The sequence below is a fragment of the Acomys minous genome (genome assembly GCF_964271855.1).
Source record: "Acomys minous genome assembly, chromosome: 2".
NCBI classification, from domain to species: Eukaryota; Metazoa; Chordata; class Mammalia; order Rodentia; family Muridae; genus Acomys; species Acomys minous.
In genome coordinates this window covers 116,281,129-116,300,780 of record NC_140484.1, presented here as the reverse complement: position 1 = coordinate 116,300,780, position 19,652 = coordinate 116,281,129, and the positions used below count along the sequence as shown (strand labels likewise).

Sequence of the window (19,652 nt, the reverse complement as noted above, 5' to 3'; positions counted from 1 at the left end):
CCCAGCACTCAGGAGGCAGAGGCAGGTGGATTGCTGTGAGCTCAAGGCCAGCCTGGTCTACAAAGCGAGTCCAGGACAGCCAAGGCTACACAGAGAAACCCTGTCTCGAAAAACAAAACAAAACAGAAAACCAACCAAACAAAAAGGAATTGCTGGATGGGTGACTGGATGAATGCATGCACACTTCCACTTTCAGTCAAGGACCATGCTTCTAGAACAGCATCAAGTGAGATGAAGCTGGAAAGGAGGGAGGAGCCACCACTGCCCAGCTTTAAAGTTTGTTGTTGTTGGTGTTGTTGGTCTCATGTATACCAGGCTAGTCTCAAACTCACTAAATAACCCAGGATGACCTTAACTCCTAAACCTACTGCTTCTACTTCCCAAGTGATGAGATTTTTGTTTTATTTGATTGAGACGGGGCTCAGCTGTAGCCGAGGCTGGCTTCAAACTTGTGGTAATCCTCCTGCCTCAGCCTCCTGAACGCTGGGATTACACCACAGTCAACAAGTTTTAACTCTTCAAACCCAGCACATTGGTAAACGCCTTTAATCCCAGCACTCGGGAGGCGGAGGCAGGCGGATCTCTGTGAGTTCGAGGACAGCATGGTCTGCTGCTTGATCCTAATTACAGCCAGCCTCCCAGAGCATTCCTATGGTCTTCCTCTGGAGTTCCTCCTGCTCATTTCAACTCTCCTTCTCTGCCTGTTTCCTTCATATTGTTGGTGCCGAGTCTTGTAGTAGCTGCCTCTGTAGTGTGTGTGTGTGTGTGTGTGTGTGTGTGTGTGTGTGTGTGTGTGTGTAAAAATACCTTCTGCTTTTGAAATTAAAAAAAAAAAAAGCAGATGTACCCATAGCCAACAAAGAGTATGAATACCAGGCATCTGTCTCCCTTGCCCTTGTCCCCTCCCCCAGCCCCACCCCCTAGGTCCCAGCTCCGTCAGTCTGGCAAGCCAGGTCTTGTTTCCAGCTTTTCCTTTCCATTCTCGGGGCCAGTCATCTGAACCACAGCACTGGCTTTCCATCTGGTCTGCTTAACTTTCCCTTCCAGTTCCTATCAGCAAGCCCGGAGAGCTCTCCGTACACCAAGGCATACCCTGAACCCTAGAGCGATGAGAACAAAAGAAAGAAAGAGCTCCACACTGAAGAGCGGCTTGTCTTTGGGCAGGTTTCTTGACCTCCCATCTTTCCATGCGTGTAAAATGAGGATAGGCACAGTGCTTCCTTATGGTGTTGGCGGACGATAAAGAGGAAGCTACGCAGAGCTCTGCAGAGCACCCGGAACGCTATCTGTTCCATAAACGTCAATGGCGATGATGCCAGAGATGCGGATCTTCTCGGATGAGTTACTGACCTCAGTGCTTAGTATTTAGGTGAAGAAGTTGAGTGTGCTGGCTTACGCCTGGGTGGCAGGGGGCTTGTCATAAAGTTGAGGCCAGCCTGGACTACAGAGTGAGAAGCTGTCATAAAAGAAAAGGAAAGAGAGAGAGAGAGAGAGAGAGAGAGAGAGAGAGAGAGAGAGAGAGAGAGAGAGATGGCTCAGCAGTTAAGAGCACTGGCTGCTCTTCCAGAGGACCTGGATGGATTCCTAGGACACATGTTTAATCATCTGTAACTGCTGTTTCAGAGCCTCTGTCACCCTCTTCAAGCCTCTGTGGCTACCAGGAATGGAAGTGGTACATAGACATACTTGCAGGCAAAACACTCAAACACACAAAATAAAACTTTGTAAAAAAAAAAAAAGAAAGAAAGAAAGAAAGAAAGAAAGAAAGAAAGAAAGAAAGAAGCCGGGCGTGGTGGCACACACCTTTAATCCCAACACTTAGGAGGCAGAGGCAGGTGGATCTCTGTGAGTTTGAGGCCAGACTGGTCTACAGAGTGAGTCCAGGACAGTCAAGGCTACACAGAGAAACCCTGTCTCAAACTCCCTCTCCCCCCAAAAGAAGGAGAGATCCCATCTCAGAAGGCCAAGCACCACAATGACAAATAGGAAAATAGAACATTCTTCTGAAGACTGACCTTTCTACTCAGACCTCATAAAAGTGAGTTATGTCAAGTGGGAGTCAGTCCAAGTTCCTGGGCCCTGATCAGACACCAGAAACTTCTTGCCTCCCAACTTTTCTTTTGTTTGTTTTGTTTTTTTTCTGTGTAACAGCCCTTTCTGTCCTGGATTTTGTAGACCAGGCTGGACTTGAACTCACAGAGACCCACCTGCCTCTGGAGTGCTGAAATGACAGGCCTGTGCCACTGCCATGGGCTGCCGCCTCTCCCAACTATTTTTTGTTTTTTGTTTTTTTTTGGTTTTGGTTGGTTGGTTTTTCCAGACAGGGTTTCTCTGTGTAGCCTTGACTATCCTGGACTCACTTTATATATCAGGCTGGCCTCGACTCATGGCGATCCGCCTGCCTCTGCCTCCCAAGTGCTAGGATTAAAGGCATGCACCACCACTGCCTGGCTTTCCCAACCTTTTTGCTTTTCTGTGGTGCTGGGAATTGAATCCAGGCCTCAAGTGCTGGGAATTCTCTTCCATTCTGTATCAGTCAGTTAAGTAAATGCCCAGAAGGTTTGTAGGCTCACCCCCCCCCCCTGCTATAAACCTCTAAACTTGGATCTCCTGTCTGAATAGGGAATGCACCTTATATTAGCAACTGTCATGTGACATCATCCCCCCCCCACACTTCAGGAAACAATGGTTATTTTCACAGGGTGTGGACACTTTTACAGCTCTAGTTAACTCCTGCCAAATCTTGTAAGTGAATCAACCACTTTATAATGTTATCAGCAGTAATAACTGGCTACTGCTTTCACCACGCCCTCCTCTGTGAGAAACAGCTGTGCTGGGTTAACAGCGAGGACTCCCACCCGCTGTCTTAACGTGCGTGCCTTTGAATGCTTGAGAGGGTGAACATTCTTTCATGTCAGCTACTTCCCAGCATTTGTCCTGTACATGACCAAATGCATTCCTAAGGCAGGGTGGGGGTAGGGGTGGGATCAAGGCTATGATGATCATTTGATATTGAGGAAGTCGCTCACCTTTTTTTTTTTGGTTCTCCTCTCCCTCCCTCACTGATGTATCATTTTTTTAAAAAAATATTTATTTATTTATTATTATGTATACAGTGCTCTGCCTGCATGTGTGCCTGTCCGCTAGAAGAGGGCATCAGATCTCACCATAGATGGTTGTGAGCCACCATGTGGTTGCTGGGAATTGAACTCAGGACCTCTGGGGAGAGCAGTCAGTGCCCTTAACCTCTGAGCCATCTCTCCAGCCCGATGTATCATTTTTAAGAAAATATCCTAAGCTATATATGTACATTTACAGAATTGTTAGAAATTCCAACTGAGTAAAACAAACAAGAAAAAAAAAAAACCACCTGTATTCAACCAGATGTGATGCAGCACCTCTTTAATTCCAGATCTCTGTCAGCTGAAGGCCAGCCTGGTTTACATAGTGAGTACCAGGCCAGCCAGGGCTACATATCAAAAACCAAACCAACCAACCAAAAGCAACAGGCAGAGAGGTAGGTGGCTATCTGTGAGTTCCAGGACAACAAGGCTACAAAGTAAGACCTTGTCTCAACAAATCAACTGCAATGGCACTGCCACCTCTGAAGCTGATAACTACAAGAGCCAGAATATGAAAAGATTTTCCATTTGAGACAGGGTTTCTCTGCGTAGCCTTGGCTGTCCTGGACTCACTCTGTAGAACAGACTGGCCTTGAACTCACAGCGATCCACCTGCCTCTGCCTCCTGAGTGCTGGAATTAAAGGCATGTGCGGCTTTAAAGAATAGTTTTTTGTTTTGTTTTGTTTTTTTTTAAAACATATTTATTTATTTATTATGGATATAGATCTTGTTATAGATGGTTATAAGCCACCATGTGGCTGCTGGGAATTGAACTCATGACCTTTGGAAGAACAGCCAGTGCTCTTAACCTCTGAGCCGTCTCTTCAGCCCTGTTTTTGTTTTTCTTAAAGAATAGTTTTAATTCGAGGTTTTTTTTTTTAATTGTCTGGAGACATAGCCGTGGGTGGTGTTGGGAACCGAACTCTTATATTTATGGTTGGGAGCCTAACCTTTAATGGCTGAGCCATCTCTCCAGCCCTTAATTCAAGTTTTTTGATGTATTTATTTATTTTTGGTTTTTTTTTGAGACAGGGTTTCTCTGTGTAGCCTTGGCTGTCCTAGACTCACTTTGTAGACCAGGTTGGTCTCAAACTTACAACAAAATCCACCTGCCTCTGCCTCTTGCCCTTGATCTATTTATTTAATGTGACTGCTGAAAACTCCAAATTATTTTTTTTTAAAAAGTATGTTCCTGCGTATTGCAAAGACACACAAAGTGAGAGTAACTCAGCAAGGCAATTTACTTTTGGGGGCTGGGGCTGGAGTGATGGCTCAGTGATTAATAGTACTAACTGTTGTTCCAGAGCACCCAGGTGTCCCAGCACCCACGTGACAACTCAACTGTCTGTAACTCCAATCCCAGGGGATCCAACTCCCTCTCCTAGGCTCCTCAGGCACGAGAGAGACATGCATGCAAACCCTTATACATATGAAATCATGAAAACAAAATTTTTTGAGGCGCCAGGCATAGTGGTTGTTGTAAATGAGGCACTCCACCAAGGGACTCAGAGGCAGCAGCTTACCTCGTGCCCCTCTGCTGCCAGGTGCAAAGTATAAAAGGCCCCAGGCACTCCAGCTGTCTCTCCCCCTTCCCCCCCCTCCCTCCCCCCCTCTCTCTCTCCCCCCCTCTCTCTCCTCTATCTTGTTCATTCTGTCCCTCTGGCTGCCTCTCTCTCTCTCTGTCTCTCTCATGTCCCCACTCCAAAACAGCCCTTCGCTTCCCCTCCCCTAATAAACCTCTTGCCCCTGATCTGTTGCATGGTGTGGTTTCTTAGTGGCACACGTTGGCATGGGCCCACCAAAGGCTACACACCCACCCACACCACCCACCGGCTCCCAGCCTTATCCTAGTAGTAGCACACACATTTAATCCCAGCACAGTGGGAGGCAGAGGCAGGCAGGTGAGTCTCTGTGAGTTTGAGGCTAACATAATAATGATTCAAGCCAGCCAAGGCTGTATAGTAAGATCTCTTCCTTAAAAACTTTTTTAAAAATCCGGTTGTGTTGGCATATACCTTTAATCCCAGCACTCGGGAGGCAGAGGCAGGTGGATTGCTGTGAGCTCGAGGCCAGCCTGGTCTACAAAGCGAGTCCAGGACAGCCAAGGCTAACATAGAGAGACCCTGTCTCAAAAAACAAAACAAAACAAAAAAGTACACAAGGCCCAAACTGGGTTAGGAAGCATATTGGTGGGGTGGGCCACTTAAGTTTTAATTTTAACACAGGGTGGTGATGTCTCTCCCCGCTGACGGGTGCTCTGCTTCTCAATATGAAGGGATTGGCTAATTCATAGTGTCACAAAGGGGACCAATGTGATGGAGTCATGTCTCAGGAACGTCTGGCATCCAGGAGCTGAGCACACCGGAGAGTTTCACAAGACGGGGGCCATTTTTAAAATACTGGCTCCTGGTGGGCTGGCCACCTTTGATAGGAAAGACTGTGTCTCACAATTTGCCCCTCTAGAGCATGTAGCGTCACTCTTCTCAAACCCAGGCACCATGCGATGACTTCCTGAAGTCTCTGGTAACGGTGAATTACTGTTACAATAAATGGCTGGGGATTGGGTGGTGAGAGTGGGCTTTGTGAGCGGCCAACGAGCTCAGCAGGGATGGCTCTTTGCAAGCAGACACAGCTGAAGTCACAAGCATGGCAGTCATTGGCTCAGAAGACTATGCTATGCACCACCACCTTAAAAAAAAAAATAGGGCCAGGCATGGAGGCCCAAGCCTTTAATCCCAGCACTCGGGAGGCAGAGGTAGATGGATTGCTGTGAGTTTGAGGCCACCTTGGTCTACAAAGTGAGTCCAGGACAGCCAAGGCTACACAGAGAAACACTGTCTCAAAAAAAAACAAAAACAAAACAACAACAATAGTGTAATGAATTACTATTATTTGTGTGAATACCACTAAACTATAACACTTTACAAAGTTTCAAGGAAACTGTATAGAAAACAAAAGGCAATCAAAAAATCTTTCATGTGCTCTGTATAGTCTAGAGAGTAAGCAACCATACCAGGTGCTTTCAGTTTTGGACTAGTGCAAATAGGAGCTAGAAGCAACAGTGCACAGTAAAACCTCATTGAACTGATGGTGTTTACAACATCCAGCAGAAATCACTTAGCAACGATCTTTAAAATCATGATTTGGGAGATACTCCGGAGAGACATTTCTAGGCAGAGGGTCCTCTCTGTCCTCTCCGTGGGCTGTCAGCAGCCCTTTCCCCCCTTATACCTGTAATTTAAAGACTACAGAAAACAATAACACCCACAAGAGCCTGGAGAGGGATGCCACTAGCCAGCTCTTTCTCCTTACTCTGTCCATCACTGTAACTGGAAAGGAGAAACAAACCAAGGGTACCAGGACTTCACAGCGCAGAAGCAAAATCAGACCAGCTAGCACGGAGTATCTCCATTAGAGGAAAACTGCAGAAAGTCCAGCCTTTCAACACAACAAGCTCTTTTACCTCAGGCTGTTGGCAGTTGCCTAATGTTAACTGCACTTGGTAATATAGCATTTTGGTCCTGACTGGTTCTGTGCTTCCCAAGCCTCTGCTCCGGGTCACTGGAAATTCACAGGGGCCACCTGGGAGTGTTAGCTCCTGTTGGTAGCTGGCTAGTGCCAGAAGCATTGCACGTCTTCCCTAGCTGCCAGTAAATACATCAAGCAAAAACAACTGTCAGAATTTAAAGTAACAAAGCCAAGTCTGGTGGTTCGCGCCTTTAATTCGAGCACTCGGGAGGCAGAGGCAGAGGCAGGGGGACCTCTGTGAGTTCGAGGCCAGCCTGGTCTACAGAGTGAATCCAGGACAGCCAAGGCTACATAGAGAAACCCTGTCTTAAAAAACCAAAAAAAAAAAAAAGGGGCTGGAGAGATGGCTCAAAGGCTAAGAGCACTGTCTGCTTTCCAAAGGTCCTGAGTTCAATTCCCAGAAACCACATGGTGGCTCACAACCATCTATAATGAGATCTAATACCCTCTTCTGGTGTGCAGGTGTACATGCAGGCAAAACATTGTATAAAAAATAATTAAATAAACCTTAAAAAAACAAAACAAAACAAAACAAAACCCATAAAAAAACCAAAAAAAAAAAAAAAAAAAAAAAAAAAGGAAAAGGTTCTGGTTTTGTTTTGCTTTGTTTTTTTCTCTTCCCAGGAGGACAGATAAAGGATATCACCTGTTTTCGTTTTCAGAGTGCAAGTCACTAAGTAGATTATGGAATTTTGGTGTTCTGCTGTGGCTTCCAGATGATCTGGGGGAAACGGGGTGGGGGGTTGGGAGGTCCTCTTTTGAGGTTCTTAATCTCACCAATAAAGCAATTTAAGAAGGAGGGTTCAAATGGAAGGTTAATGACAATTTTATTAGAGTTTAAGACCCCAAAGCAGGCAGGCCATAAATCTCAGCTATTGCTGGAGGAGAAGAATGGGAGAGCGGCAGGGCGGGCGGGTGGGGAGGGCAGGGAGGGCGGGCACATGGGGGCAAGGGGCTTTAGCTTCTTGTTTGGGCAGCTGACCTCGGAGCCAGTGAGAGAGAATTATCCAATCCAGTTTCCTCCTGCTGGAGAGCCGAACCTCAGGGACAATGGAGTCTAAAGTTTGCCTCCCCTGCCTTCAGGAGAGGGCAGATTTTTTGTTGTTGTTGTTGTTGTTGTTTTGTTTTCCCGAGACAGGGTCTCTCTGTGTAGCCTTGCTGTCCTGGACTCACTTTGTAGACCAGGCTGGCCACGAACTCACAGCGATCCACCTGCCTCTGCCTCCCGAGTGCTGGGATTAAAGGCGTGCGCCACCACGCCCGGCTTGGGGTGGAGGTTTCTTGCACTCCAAGCCAGCCAACCGCTTTGTCCACTTCCTACCAATTCCTGTTGCGGTGTTCAATGCTGACACCTCTTGGCAGTAGGCAGTTTGGGGCAAACCTATGAGTGGGTCTAAGGAACTGTGGCTGTGTCTGGTGAGGAACACCTGTGGACCTGTGACTCCGGGAAGTACTCTTCCGGTGTGTTCCGAGAGTGTCATTCACTCTCACACAGGAAATGCTTTGCCATTGCGCAGTGAAGCACTTGCCTGGGCCCTCCCCTACTTGGCTAAGAAACTCCTCATCCTGAAAGCAACCGCAAAGAGTGTCCTCGGAGGCTGGAGAGATGGCTCTGCATCGACAGCTCTTTCAGAGGACTGAGCTCCATGGCCAGCACCCAAATGGCAGCTCACAACAGTGTGGAACTCCACCCCCCAAACCTCCCACCCCTACCCAGACGAGGTTTCTCTGTGTAACCAGCCCTGCCTGTCCTGGACTCGCTTCGTAGACCAGTCTGGCCTCGAACTCACAGAGATCCGCCTACCTCTGCCTCCTGAGTGCTGGGATTACGGGTATGTGCCACCGTACTCAGTTTGTAACTCCAGTTGTAAGATGATCTGATCCCCTCTTCTGGCCTCCATGGTCAGTGCGTGTGGGTGGTACACAAACTTGCATGTAGACAAAACACCCATACACATAAAAAATAAAAATAAAAGCATCTTTTGCTCTGGGGACACTTCAGTGAGGCTGTTGTATGTGCCTCCTCCGAAGGATGGGCTGTGAACACTTTCCCAGATGGGTCTGAAATCCAAACGAGTGCCCAAGATAATGGGGTGGGGTGGGGAACCCACAAACTGTTAAAAAAGAATATTCCTGGGAAAGTAATTTAGCAAGACGATTCTTACCAAATGGGACATAACCATTCCAGGTTTTTTGTTGTTGTTGTTTTTGTTTTTCCTGAGACAGGGTTTCTCTGTGTAGCCTTGGCTGTCCTGGACTAGCTTTGTGGACCAGGCTGGCATCGAACTCACAGCAATCCGCCTGCCTCTGTCTCTTGAGTGCTGGGATTAAAGATGTGTGCCACCATGCCCAGTCCTGCCCGCCCCCCTCAAGTTTTTATCCTAATACTCATTGGTGGGAGCTGGACCTCACAATCTGATGGGATTGGCTAATCATAAGGGGGCAGAAAGGGTGCCAGATCTCAAAGAAATCCTGGACCAATGGCTAAATGGGGTGCCCATTTAACATATCAAAGCAGAGGCTGGCCTCAGTCTTTCCCAGCGTCACCAACACCTGTTACAAAGTTGAAGCTCCTCTCATCCAGCACCTAAGCTGAACCTCTCCAGCCCTGAGCTTCTCTCCCCTTCCCCAGCTTCTCTGATTCCTATATGATCCCCGCCGTTTGGGGGGTTTTGGTCTCTGGGTTTCCAGGTACCCGCTTTGCTCCCCCTCTCTTCTCTTCCTCTCTCGCCGCCCCACCCCCTCTCTCCTCTAATAGCCCAGTTCAGTCCGGACCCTTCCAGATGCCTCTGGCTGTTTTCTCTCCCCAATCTACAATAAACCTTCTGGTCAGCCCATACCCAGAGACAGTCATATCCTCATTTTTCTCATTCAGAGGGGAAGAGTGTGATGGAGTCACGTCTCAGGAACGTCTGGCATCCAGGAGTTGAGCAAACAGGTGAGAGTTTCACAAGACGGGGGGCCATTTTAGAATGCTTGGTGGGCTAGCCATCTTGATAGGAAAGACTGCTTCTTACAGGACAGGGGTACCACAGGGCACAAGTCTGGAGGTCAGAGGACAGTTTGTTGTCAGTTCTCTGTTTAGCCTTGGTTGTTCGAGACAGGGTTTCTCTGTGTAGCCTTGGCTGTCCTGGAACTCTCTTTGTAGACCAGGCTGGCCTCGAACTCACAGCAACCACCTGCCTCTGCCTCCCCAAGTGCTGGGATTAAAGGAGTGCACCACCATGTCCGGCTCTCTGTCTTTTCTTCCATTCTCCGGGAAAAAAATAAGTGTGTTTCATTCGTGTGTGATATGGAAATTCTCATATTTAATAACATTTGTTTGCATAACTTAAACTTTTTTGATGGGTATCAAACCCACCAAATACATATTCTGTGTATTTTTTCCCATCTATATTTTGCTTGTTTGTTCGAGACAGAATCTCACCCTGTAGCTCTCTAGACCAGGCTAGCCTGGGACTCAGAGAGCTCTGTCTGCCTCTGCCTCTTGAATGCTGGCATTAAAGATGTGTTGCCACCGCCATCCAGCTTGTTCTGCTTTTAAAGAAGCTTAGGTGTTAATTTAGTATTACTGTGTGTGGGCTTGCACATGTTGCAGCAGATGTGCGGTGGTCAGAGGACAACTTTGTAGAGCTGGTTTTCTCTTTCTACCTTCGTGTAGATTCCGGGTATTGGTCTCAGGCAGTCAGGTTTACAGAACCAGCATCTTGCCCTCTGAGCTATTCCTGTGGACCTGTTTTTCTTTGTTGTTTGTCTTCTGACACAGGGTCTGTATTGCCAACTGGACACAAACTAGAGTCCCCTAGGAAGAGGGACCCTCAACAGAGGAACTGTCTTCCTCAGATTGGCCTGTGTGCAGGTCTGAGGGATATTTTCTTGGTTAATAATGAATGTGGGAGGGCCCAGCCAGCTTTGGGCAATGCCACCCAATGGGCAGGTGGTCATAGGATGTATAAAAAATAAATAAATAAAAAAGCAAGGGGCTGGAGAGATGGCTCAGCGGTTAAGAGCACTGACTGTTCTTCCAGAGGTCATGAGTTCAATTTCCAGCAACCACATGGTGGCTTCACAACCATCTATAATGTGATCTGATACCCTCCTCTGGCCTGCAGATGTACATGCAGGCAGAGCTCTGTATACATAATAATAAATAATAAATCTTTAAAAAAAAAAAGCAAGGTGGGCGTGGTGGCACATGCCTTTAATCACAGAAAAAAAAATTACAGAAAAAATTTGCATTTAGAAGGCACACGCAGCCGGGCATGGTGGCGCACGCCTGTAATCCCAGCACTTGGGAGGCAGAGGCAGGCGGATCACTGTGAGTTCGAGGCCAGCCTGGTCTACAAAGTGACTCCAGGACAGCCAAGGCTAACACAGAGAGACCTTGTCTCAAAAAAACCAAAAAATAAAATAAAATAAAATAAAATAGAAGGCACACGCTGCAAGCCAGCCATTGATACCTATAACCCATTGTCATGCCCTGCCTGGGCAGCCTGGTCTCAGAATCTAATCTGCACTGACCTGTGCTATCTCCGGCTCTAATTACTTCCCCCTTCTCTACACTTTGAGTATCAGGGTTCCCTAGAGAACAGAACTATATGTCTGTGGAACAAATGTATATTACAAGGGAAGTGTATTATATTGCTTTGTGTGATACTGGCTACACAGTGCAATGATGGGGAGGCTGAAAACACGGTAGTTGCTTAGTCTACACAGCTGGATGCCCCAGCAAGTCCCAACCTGGTGCTGGGTGCCTGCATGGCTCCTGGACAGCTGCTGGTCTTGTCTGTGTCGCAAGGTTGAGGTGGCTGTATGCTGATGGCGGGGAACGGTGGTGGCAAAGAAGAGCAAACAATCAACCCTTTTCCTGGGACCCCCTTAGAGCTTGGCCATCCTGGAAGGTCCTGCCCTCTCTAGGGGAGGGCTTTCCTCCTCAGCCCATCCTTCATGGAAACACCCTATAGGCCTGCCCAAAGGAGTATAGTTGAGTCCAGACCCAATCAAACTGGGCAGCTAAGAGTAAGCATCGCATCACACCTTTAATCCCAGCACTCAGGAGGCAAAGGCAGGAAGATCTGTGAGTTTGAGGCTAGCCTGGTCTACAGAGTGAGTTCCAGGGTTACACAGAAACATCCTGTCTTGAACCACCATCACCACCCCCTGAAAAAAATTAACCATCACAGCTTCTCTTTCTCTTTCTGCTGTTGTGATGTTAGAGATGGAATCCGTGTTAGGCGCCAGGTTCTACCGACCACAGTCCATCCCTAAACTAACTTATACTTCTCTCCTCCTCTTCCCATGGCGGGGATGAAAGTCAGGCCTTACATGGAAAAGACAGATATTCTACCTGTGAGTCATACCACTGGTTGCTTTTTTTGAAACAGGATGACGTTGAGTTTACAGTATAGTCCAGGCTGGCTTCAACCTCACAAATTCTCCATTGTCGAATTCTAGATTTGCCCGTTTGTTGTTTTCGCCTTGACGCTTGTAGTGGTTTGAATAGGAATGGCCCCGTAGACTCATGCGTTTGAAGGCTTGGCCCATGGGGAGTGGCACTTTTAGGAGGTGTGGCCTTGTTGGAGGAAGTGTGTCATTGTAGGGGCGGGCTTTGAGGTCTCCTATGCTCAAGCTACACTCCGTGTGGCACACGGTCTCCCTCCGCTGCCCGCAGATCAAGATGTAGAACTCTCAGGCTCATTGGGCACCGTGTCTGCCTTTGTGCCGCCATGCTTCCTGCCTTGATGATAATGGACTAAACCTCTGAAACTGTACGCCAACCTTAATTAAATGTTTTTATAAGAGTTGCAACGTGCCATTTCTTCACAGAAATGAAGCCCTAATTAAGACAACAGTTCTAGGCTGGGCGTGGTGGTGCATGCCTTTAATCTCAGCACTTGGGAGGCTGAGGCAGGCGGATTGCTGTGAGTTTGAAGCCAGCCTGGTCTACAAAGCAAGTCTAGGACAGCCAAGGCTACACAGAAAACCTGTCTCAAAAAAAAAAAAAAAAAAAAAAAAAAAAAAAGAGTTCTAGAGTGCCCCAGGCCGGAAACCAGTGCTCCACTCCATTTTGGACTGACCTCCTGACTTTTTGTTGCCACACTTGGCGTTCTGGTTTTGATTTTTTTTTTTTTAAACTCTCATATAGACCAGGTTAGCCTCCCATTTGTTACATAGCTGGTGTTGGCCTTAAAAATCTATTCCTCTCAGCCGGGCGTAGTGATGCATGCCTTTTATTAAACCCAGCACTCTGACCACTGTGAGTTTGAGGTCAGCCTGGTCTACAAAGTGAGTAGCCAAGGCTACACAGAGAAACCTTTTCTCAAAAATTTAGAAAAAAAAAAATCCTATTCCTCTCCTCTTCAAATCCCAAGTTGCTGGCATTACCACCACACCTGGGTTAGTTTTCTGCTATAAAGTATCACTAGATTAGAATATGACAACATGACAGATTAATGTTTGAAGAAGAATTTCCAGAGGTAGATAGGAAATGAATGTGTAAATAACCTTGTTGATCAAAACAACAAAACCAGTGAAGCAAACACACAAACCACAGTTCGCGCCTCAAGTGGAACAGGGGAGACTTTATTCTGAGCCAAATATGAGTGTCCTTGGTCCATGAGTACAGACTCAGATTGCCTGAAGGACATGTTCCATTGTGGATACAGTTTCCCAAACTTTCATAGTCACAGAACAAAAGAAAGAAATCAAAGTACTTAGAAAATGCATTCCTATAATGCCAGCACTTAGGAGGCAGAAGCAGGCAGATTGCTGTGAGTTCGAGGCCAGCCTGGTCTACAAAGCGAGACCAGGACAGCAAAGGCTACAGAAAGGAACATTATCTCAAGAAACCAAAACAAAGAAACAAAAAGAGAAAGTGCCCGGGGAGGGGGAGGGGGAGGGGGAGGACACCAGGCAGGGGGGCTACAGCAGGAAGGGAAAGCCCTGCTATGGGCCACAGATGCTATCTGAGGACTTTCTCAGCTTGGGGGTAGGTAGAAGTGAGTAGTTTGCTAAGAATGCATTTCAAAGTTTTTTTATTTATTTATTTGTTTCTTTGTTTGGAGACAGAGTTTCTCTGTATAGCCTTGGCTGCCCTGGACTCACTTAGTAGACCAGGCTGGCCTCGAACTCACAGCGATCCACCAACCTTTGCCTCCCGAGTGCTGGGACTACAGGCATGTGCCACAGTGCCTGGCTGATATTTTGATACTGGATCTGCCACATTCCAGTTCTCCACACTCATGGGAGTTATGACAAGTCAGTCCCTGCACAGACTCCTCAACACGGGGCTGGCTTTCCCAGGGAACTCACGTCACATCCTTCTTATCGATATGCTGTCCATAAAATGGGAGGTGATGGTCGGTGATGATTTGTCAATGACTCTTAAATCAGAAAGACCTGGGATTTCTTATCAACTTTGATTCCTTGGACCTTGAGAAAAATACCTAGCTATTCCTGTTTCTTCATTTCACAAGGTTTTGTGAAGAATAAAGGAGACTGTCTAGGGCTAGGATGAGGCTCATTTGGTAAAGTGCTTGCCTAGCATGTAGGGGGTCCAGAGCTCCAGCGTCACATACACTTGGTAAATGGTGGTGTGACCAGATTATTATGGGCTACGTCAGGTGTGTCAGAAGAGATCAGTAAGGCGCTCACCTAGCTCATGGTCTTTATTTACACAAGCTTTTCTTCTCAGTTTACTTGGCAGAGCTACTTAGGAGCCACCTCAGACTCCTCAAATACCCAACATGTCTCTGGGTGCTTGTGTTAGTTTTCTATTAAAATCCAAGTAGGCGCCAGGTGTGGTAGTGCACGCTTTTAATCCCAGCACTGGAGAGGCAGAGGCAGATGGATCACTGTGAGTTCGAGGCCAGCCTGGTCTACAAAGCAAGTCTAGGTAGGCTTCTTCTTCTTCTCCTCTTTCTTCTTCTCCTCTTCCTCCTTCTTCTTGAGACAGGGTTTCTCTGTGTAGCCTTGGCTGTTTTGGACTTACTTTGTAGACCAGGCTGGCCTCGAACTCACAGTGATCTGCCTGCCTCTGCCTCCCGAGTGCTGGGATTAAAGGCGTGTACTACTATCTCCTGCCTCTTCTTCTTTCTTTCTTCTTCTTTTTCTTTCTTTCTTTCTTTCTTCTTCTTCTTCTTCTTTTCTCCTCCTCCTCCTTCTCTTCCTTCTTCCATTTCTTCTCCTCCCTCTTCTTTATCTTCTTTTCTCTTCTTCTTTTGAAACAGTCTTGCTATGTCACCCATATTGGCCTCAAACTCACAGCAACCCTCCTGCCTTTACTTCCTGAGTGCTGGTATTAGAGGCGTGCATCACCATTCCCGGTTCATAAAACACCTGGGGCTAAATACAGGATTCTGTGCACACTAGCATGCTTTCTATCAACTGAGCCGCATTCCCATCTCTGATGTCACACATTTTTAGGCAATGATAGGTTTCCTCTCCATCTGCTTTTTTCATGAGGTACTTAGCTAGTTGGATTTCATTGGCTTGTTTCAGAAACACATGTGAAGGGGTTTTCTACTTCTTTTTAAAAATATTTATTTATTATGTATACAGTGTTTCGCCTATGTGTAGGTCTAGGTCACCACAAGAGGACACCAGATCTCATTTAAAGATGGCTGTGAGCCACCACGTGGTTGTTAGGAATTGAACTCAGGACCTTTGGAAGAGCAGCCAGTGCTCTTAACCTCTGAGCCATCTCTCCAGCCCCTGTTTTCTAAACTACTATTGGGAACTCTGTGAGAAAGTGATCGAGGGGAGGGAGCAACATTTCATTTGGGTCTGGGAAGTTAAGTGGGAATTTCCCAGGCAGATGAGAGACTAAAGTTATTCCATGCCAAGGGAAACCTCTATTATATTATGGCTTCTTATCTCAAGCTATTCCGTCAGTATCGCTCCATTCCCATCAATTCATAAATCCTTTGAGGTCACGAACCTGTGTGACTTCCTAAAATGTCCAGCCCAGCTCATTACTTTTTTTTTTAATATTTATTTATTTATTATGTATACAATGTTCAACTGCATGTATACCGGTAGGCCTGAAGAGGGCACCAGATCTCATTATAGGTGGTTGTGAGCCACCATGTGGTTGCTGGGAATTGAACTCAAGACCTTTGGAAGAACAGCCAGTGCTCTTAACCTCTGAGCCATCTCTCCAGCCCCCAGCTCATTACTTTTTAAAAAAACATATTTTATTAATTTATTCAGATTACATCTCAATTGTTATCCCACCCCTTGTATCCTCCCATTCCTCCCTCCCTCCCTCCCATTCTCCCCTTGCTCCCCTCCCCTATGACTGTGACTGAGGGGGACCTCCTCTCCTGTATATGCTCATAGGGTATCAAGTCTCTCTCTCTCTTTTTTTTTTTTTTCCGAGACAAGGTTTCTCTGTGTAGCCTTGGCTGTCCTAGACTCACTTTGTAGGCCAGGCTGGCCTCGAACTCACAGCGATCCACCTGCCTCTGCCTCCCGAGTGCTGGGATTAAAGGTGTGTGCCACCACGCCAGGCTTTCAAGTCTCTTTTTGGTAGCCTGCTATCCTTCCTCTGAGTGCTACCAGGCCTCCTCATCAAGGGGACGTGGTCAAATATGGGGCACCAGAATTCGTGTGAAAGTCAGTCCCCACTCTCCACTCAACTGCGGAGAATGTCCTGTCCATTGGCTAGATCTGGGTAGGGGTTTGAAGTTTACTGCACGTATTGTCCTTTGGCCAGCTCATTACTTTGTTATTTAATTTTTTTAAACTTTTTTTTCTGTTGTTGTTGTTGTTTTGTTTTTTGTTTTTTGTTTTTGGTTTTGTTTTGTTTTTTGAGACAAGGTTTCTCTCTGTAGCCCTGGCTGTTCTGGACTTACTTTGTAGACAAGGCTGGCCTTGAAATTACAGAGATCCGCCTGCCTCTGCCTCTCAGAGTGCTGGGATTATAGGCATGTGCCACTACACCGAAGCATTTAATTTTTATTTACAGATTGATTTAGTATTTAATTAGCTTTATTCATGTTTGTGTTCATGGACAAGATTGTATTTCTAGCATTTCATTGTGGAGAACATAGAGACATAAAGAAACAAGGCCCATACAAATCCAGTAACATCACTACCTGGGGAACCCCTATTAATATATTGTCCTGAATGCTTCTCTTCTGTTTTTTGAGACAGGCTCACATAGAACTCTAAGTAGACCAAGCTGACCTGGACCTTATAGACCTATCTGTCTGCTCTAGGCATGAAAGAAAAGCACCATTATCCCCATACCCCAAACCCAAGAGAGGGCCTTGAACAACTTCTTCTTCTTCTTCTTCTTCTTCTTCTTCTTCTTCTTCTTCTTCTTCTTCTTATTATTATTATTATTATTATTAATTTATTTTTTGAGACAGGTTATTTCTATATAGCTCTGACTGTCCTAGAACTCATTATGTAGACCAGGCTGGTCTTGAACTCACAGAGATCTGCCTGCCTCTGCCTCCTGAGTGCTGGGATTAGAGGCGTGTGCTACCATGCCTAGAAGGAAGTTTGTAAGGAAGAGTCGGTACCATTGAAAATGGCTGGAACAAAAGCTTGAAATTAGGTTGTAAAGGTGCTCATCTGAATGCTAAGGGACACAAACCATATTGTGAAGGAAGTTAATACAAAAAAGTACATCTGTGACAAGAGCTCTGGACCTGGGCATGGTGGCACACACGCCTTTAGTCCCAGCACTCAGGAAGTAGAAGGCAGATAGATTTTCAAGGTTAGCCTGGTCTACATAGTGAGTTCCAGGACAGCCAGAACCATATAATGAGACTTTGTCTCACCATTCCCCTCCCAAAAAGACCTCTGTGTTTTGTATTTTGAAAAGAACAAAAGAACACGCTGCTGGTGATGATGACAATCTGGTGACAAACTGGTTCACAGAATTAAGAATAGAGATTATGATCATTCAAACAGTGTTATCACAGGTGGAGACAGAAACAAAAACTAGATGCTTCAGAAATAGAGGTGGGGTAAGAAACCTGGGGTGTGTGGCTGGTAATTGAATGCTTACAAAGAATGGGCAGGAGAGGCATCAACTTCTATCATGTGAAGCTTTTAGTGTCTGTGGGTCACCCAGCTGAAAGGGCGCATTAGAGGCTTCCAGGTGATCTGGATTGTCAGTAGAGGCGATCAATGGTTTATGGTGAGCATAAGGTCACTGAGAATGAGAGTTTTACTTTAATTATTATTAAATTTTTGGAGACACTATCTTACTCTGTAATCCAGACTGGCCTCAAACTCACGGTAATCCTTTTGCCTCAACTTCCCAACTATGGGATGATTTATAGGAAATGCATCCTCATTCCGGGCAAGTTATTGAGGCGGGACCCCCCCCCCCCCAAAAAAAAAAGAAAGAAAAAAGAAAAGAAAGAAAACTGAAAAAGGCTCAGGATAGATTTCGATTGAATACTGATACTTTAAAAGATCACAAGGGCAACAAGAAGTGGCATACTTAACAGGGTCAAGATGTCCCCTAACTGCTTGAAAAAAAAAAGAGCATGAACTGCAAGGTTAGTCTGATAAACAGCTCTCCGGCTTCAGCATCTTCATCCCCGCCCCCGCCTCGCCCCCATTTGTTTCTGAAACAAGCAAATGGGACTGAGCTGTTCTACACTGTAGCACACTGCTGGGGAGAACAGAGGCCAGACTGACAGATTGTGGCAGAGTAGGGGTGGAAGTCTTTCCTGTCGGTGTGGGTCCTACGCTGCGCCCAACAAGAACATCTGAAAAGGCTCCTTCCATGAGCCACGGTGCAGAGGGAGTTAACTCAGCTGTCAAGAGAAGGCGGGCGGCCACAAAGTTCGCTTTTCAAGCTCCTGACTTTGGCGGACTTTCCCTCTGAGCCGCGGATAGGGCGGTGGCAGAGAGCGTCGGGACAACGGACCAAGCTGGCCCCGGGACTCGCCTACCGCGCTCCGCCTCCTCGCTTCCGCAAGTGGTGGACGCAGCGGGTTCTCCAAAAGTGACCACGCCCCTTCCGCTCGCCCTGCGGGAGCGAGGGCCGGGCGAGGCCTCAAGGGCGGAGTCTGCGGGGCGGGACCGGCAGGGTGGGGCCGATGGCGCGGGGCGGGGCCTTGGGGACAGCGACAGCCCGCGCACTGGGCAGGAGTTGCCGCTGCTACCACCGCCCGCGTCTTCAAGGTCTCAGCGCTTCCTCACCGGAGACCTGGACTCGGCCGCCATGTCCGCCGCGGAGGAGGTTGATGGCCTGGGTGTGGTCCGGCCGCACTATGGCTGTGAGTGCCCGGGGCTTGTGGGAGGGGGGTGCACGGGCGAGGGACCAGGCTCGGGTTTAACCCGGGGCTCAGCGGGGGCGGGGGCGCGAGGTGGCTCGGGACCGCGGGGACCCGGAAGAGCAGCGTGGCTGTGTGGCAGGCAGGCAGGCAGCAAGGTTGGCGCCCGAGCCCTCTGGAGCTCCCGAGGCAGGCAACCGGTAGGAACCCGGAGGCCCCAGCCTTCGCTCGGGCGCTGCGGCAGGGGAGCCCCACCCAGCGCCTCCGCTCTTAGCTCAACTGAGATTGGGGAAGACGGCCTGCGGTGAGGTGGCAGGAGAACTGTGCCGGGCGTGTCCTGGGCATTAGACCCGAGGGTTCTGCTTGGGCACGGTGGGAAAGTGCTGCCCCGATTGCTGCCTGTGAGGGTGACCCGGGGTGCAGATCCGCGCAGCCTCAGGCTGGCTGTGAGGTGCAGATTTGGGCAAGCCACTTAAACTTTCTTGGGCTGTGTTCTCTAGTCAGCATTTCAAAAGTAAAATTAAAACATAAACACATCCAAAGCAGCCCCCCCCCCCACTTCCTCATTTTCTGTAGCCATCCCTGCAACATCAGTGAGCTAAGAACCAACTGTACCCAGGATAGTAGTTACAATAGGATCCCTTTGGGTCTCGGGTTTAGATTTTGTTTTATGTTGTGGGAAAAGTACATTCTTGAAGATACTTTAACACATCCACAGTTAATGTGTTAGATAGTATGCCACGTTTGTGAAATTAGGAA

At 47.4% G+C, this 19,652-nt stretch overlaps 1 protein-coding gene across 1 annotated transcript in view; it reads left to right on the top strand.

The window, feature by feature from the left end:
• The first annotated feature begins 18,718 nt into the window (after positions 1–18,718).
• Positions 18,719–19,652, top strand: part of IQGAP1 (IQ motif containing GTPase activating protein 1) — a 103,147-nt gene continuing 102,213 nt past the window's right edge. Inside the window, exon 1 of the mRNA XM_084772371.1 lies at positions 18,719–18,896. Coding sequence (XP_084628497.1) covers positions 18,842–18,896 — 55 coding nt within the window. The 5' untranslated portion in view covers positions 18,719–18,841. The remainder of the gene's footprint in view (positions 18,897–19,652) is intronic.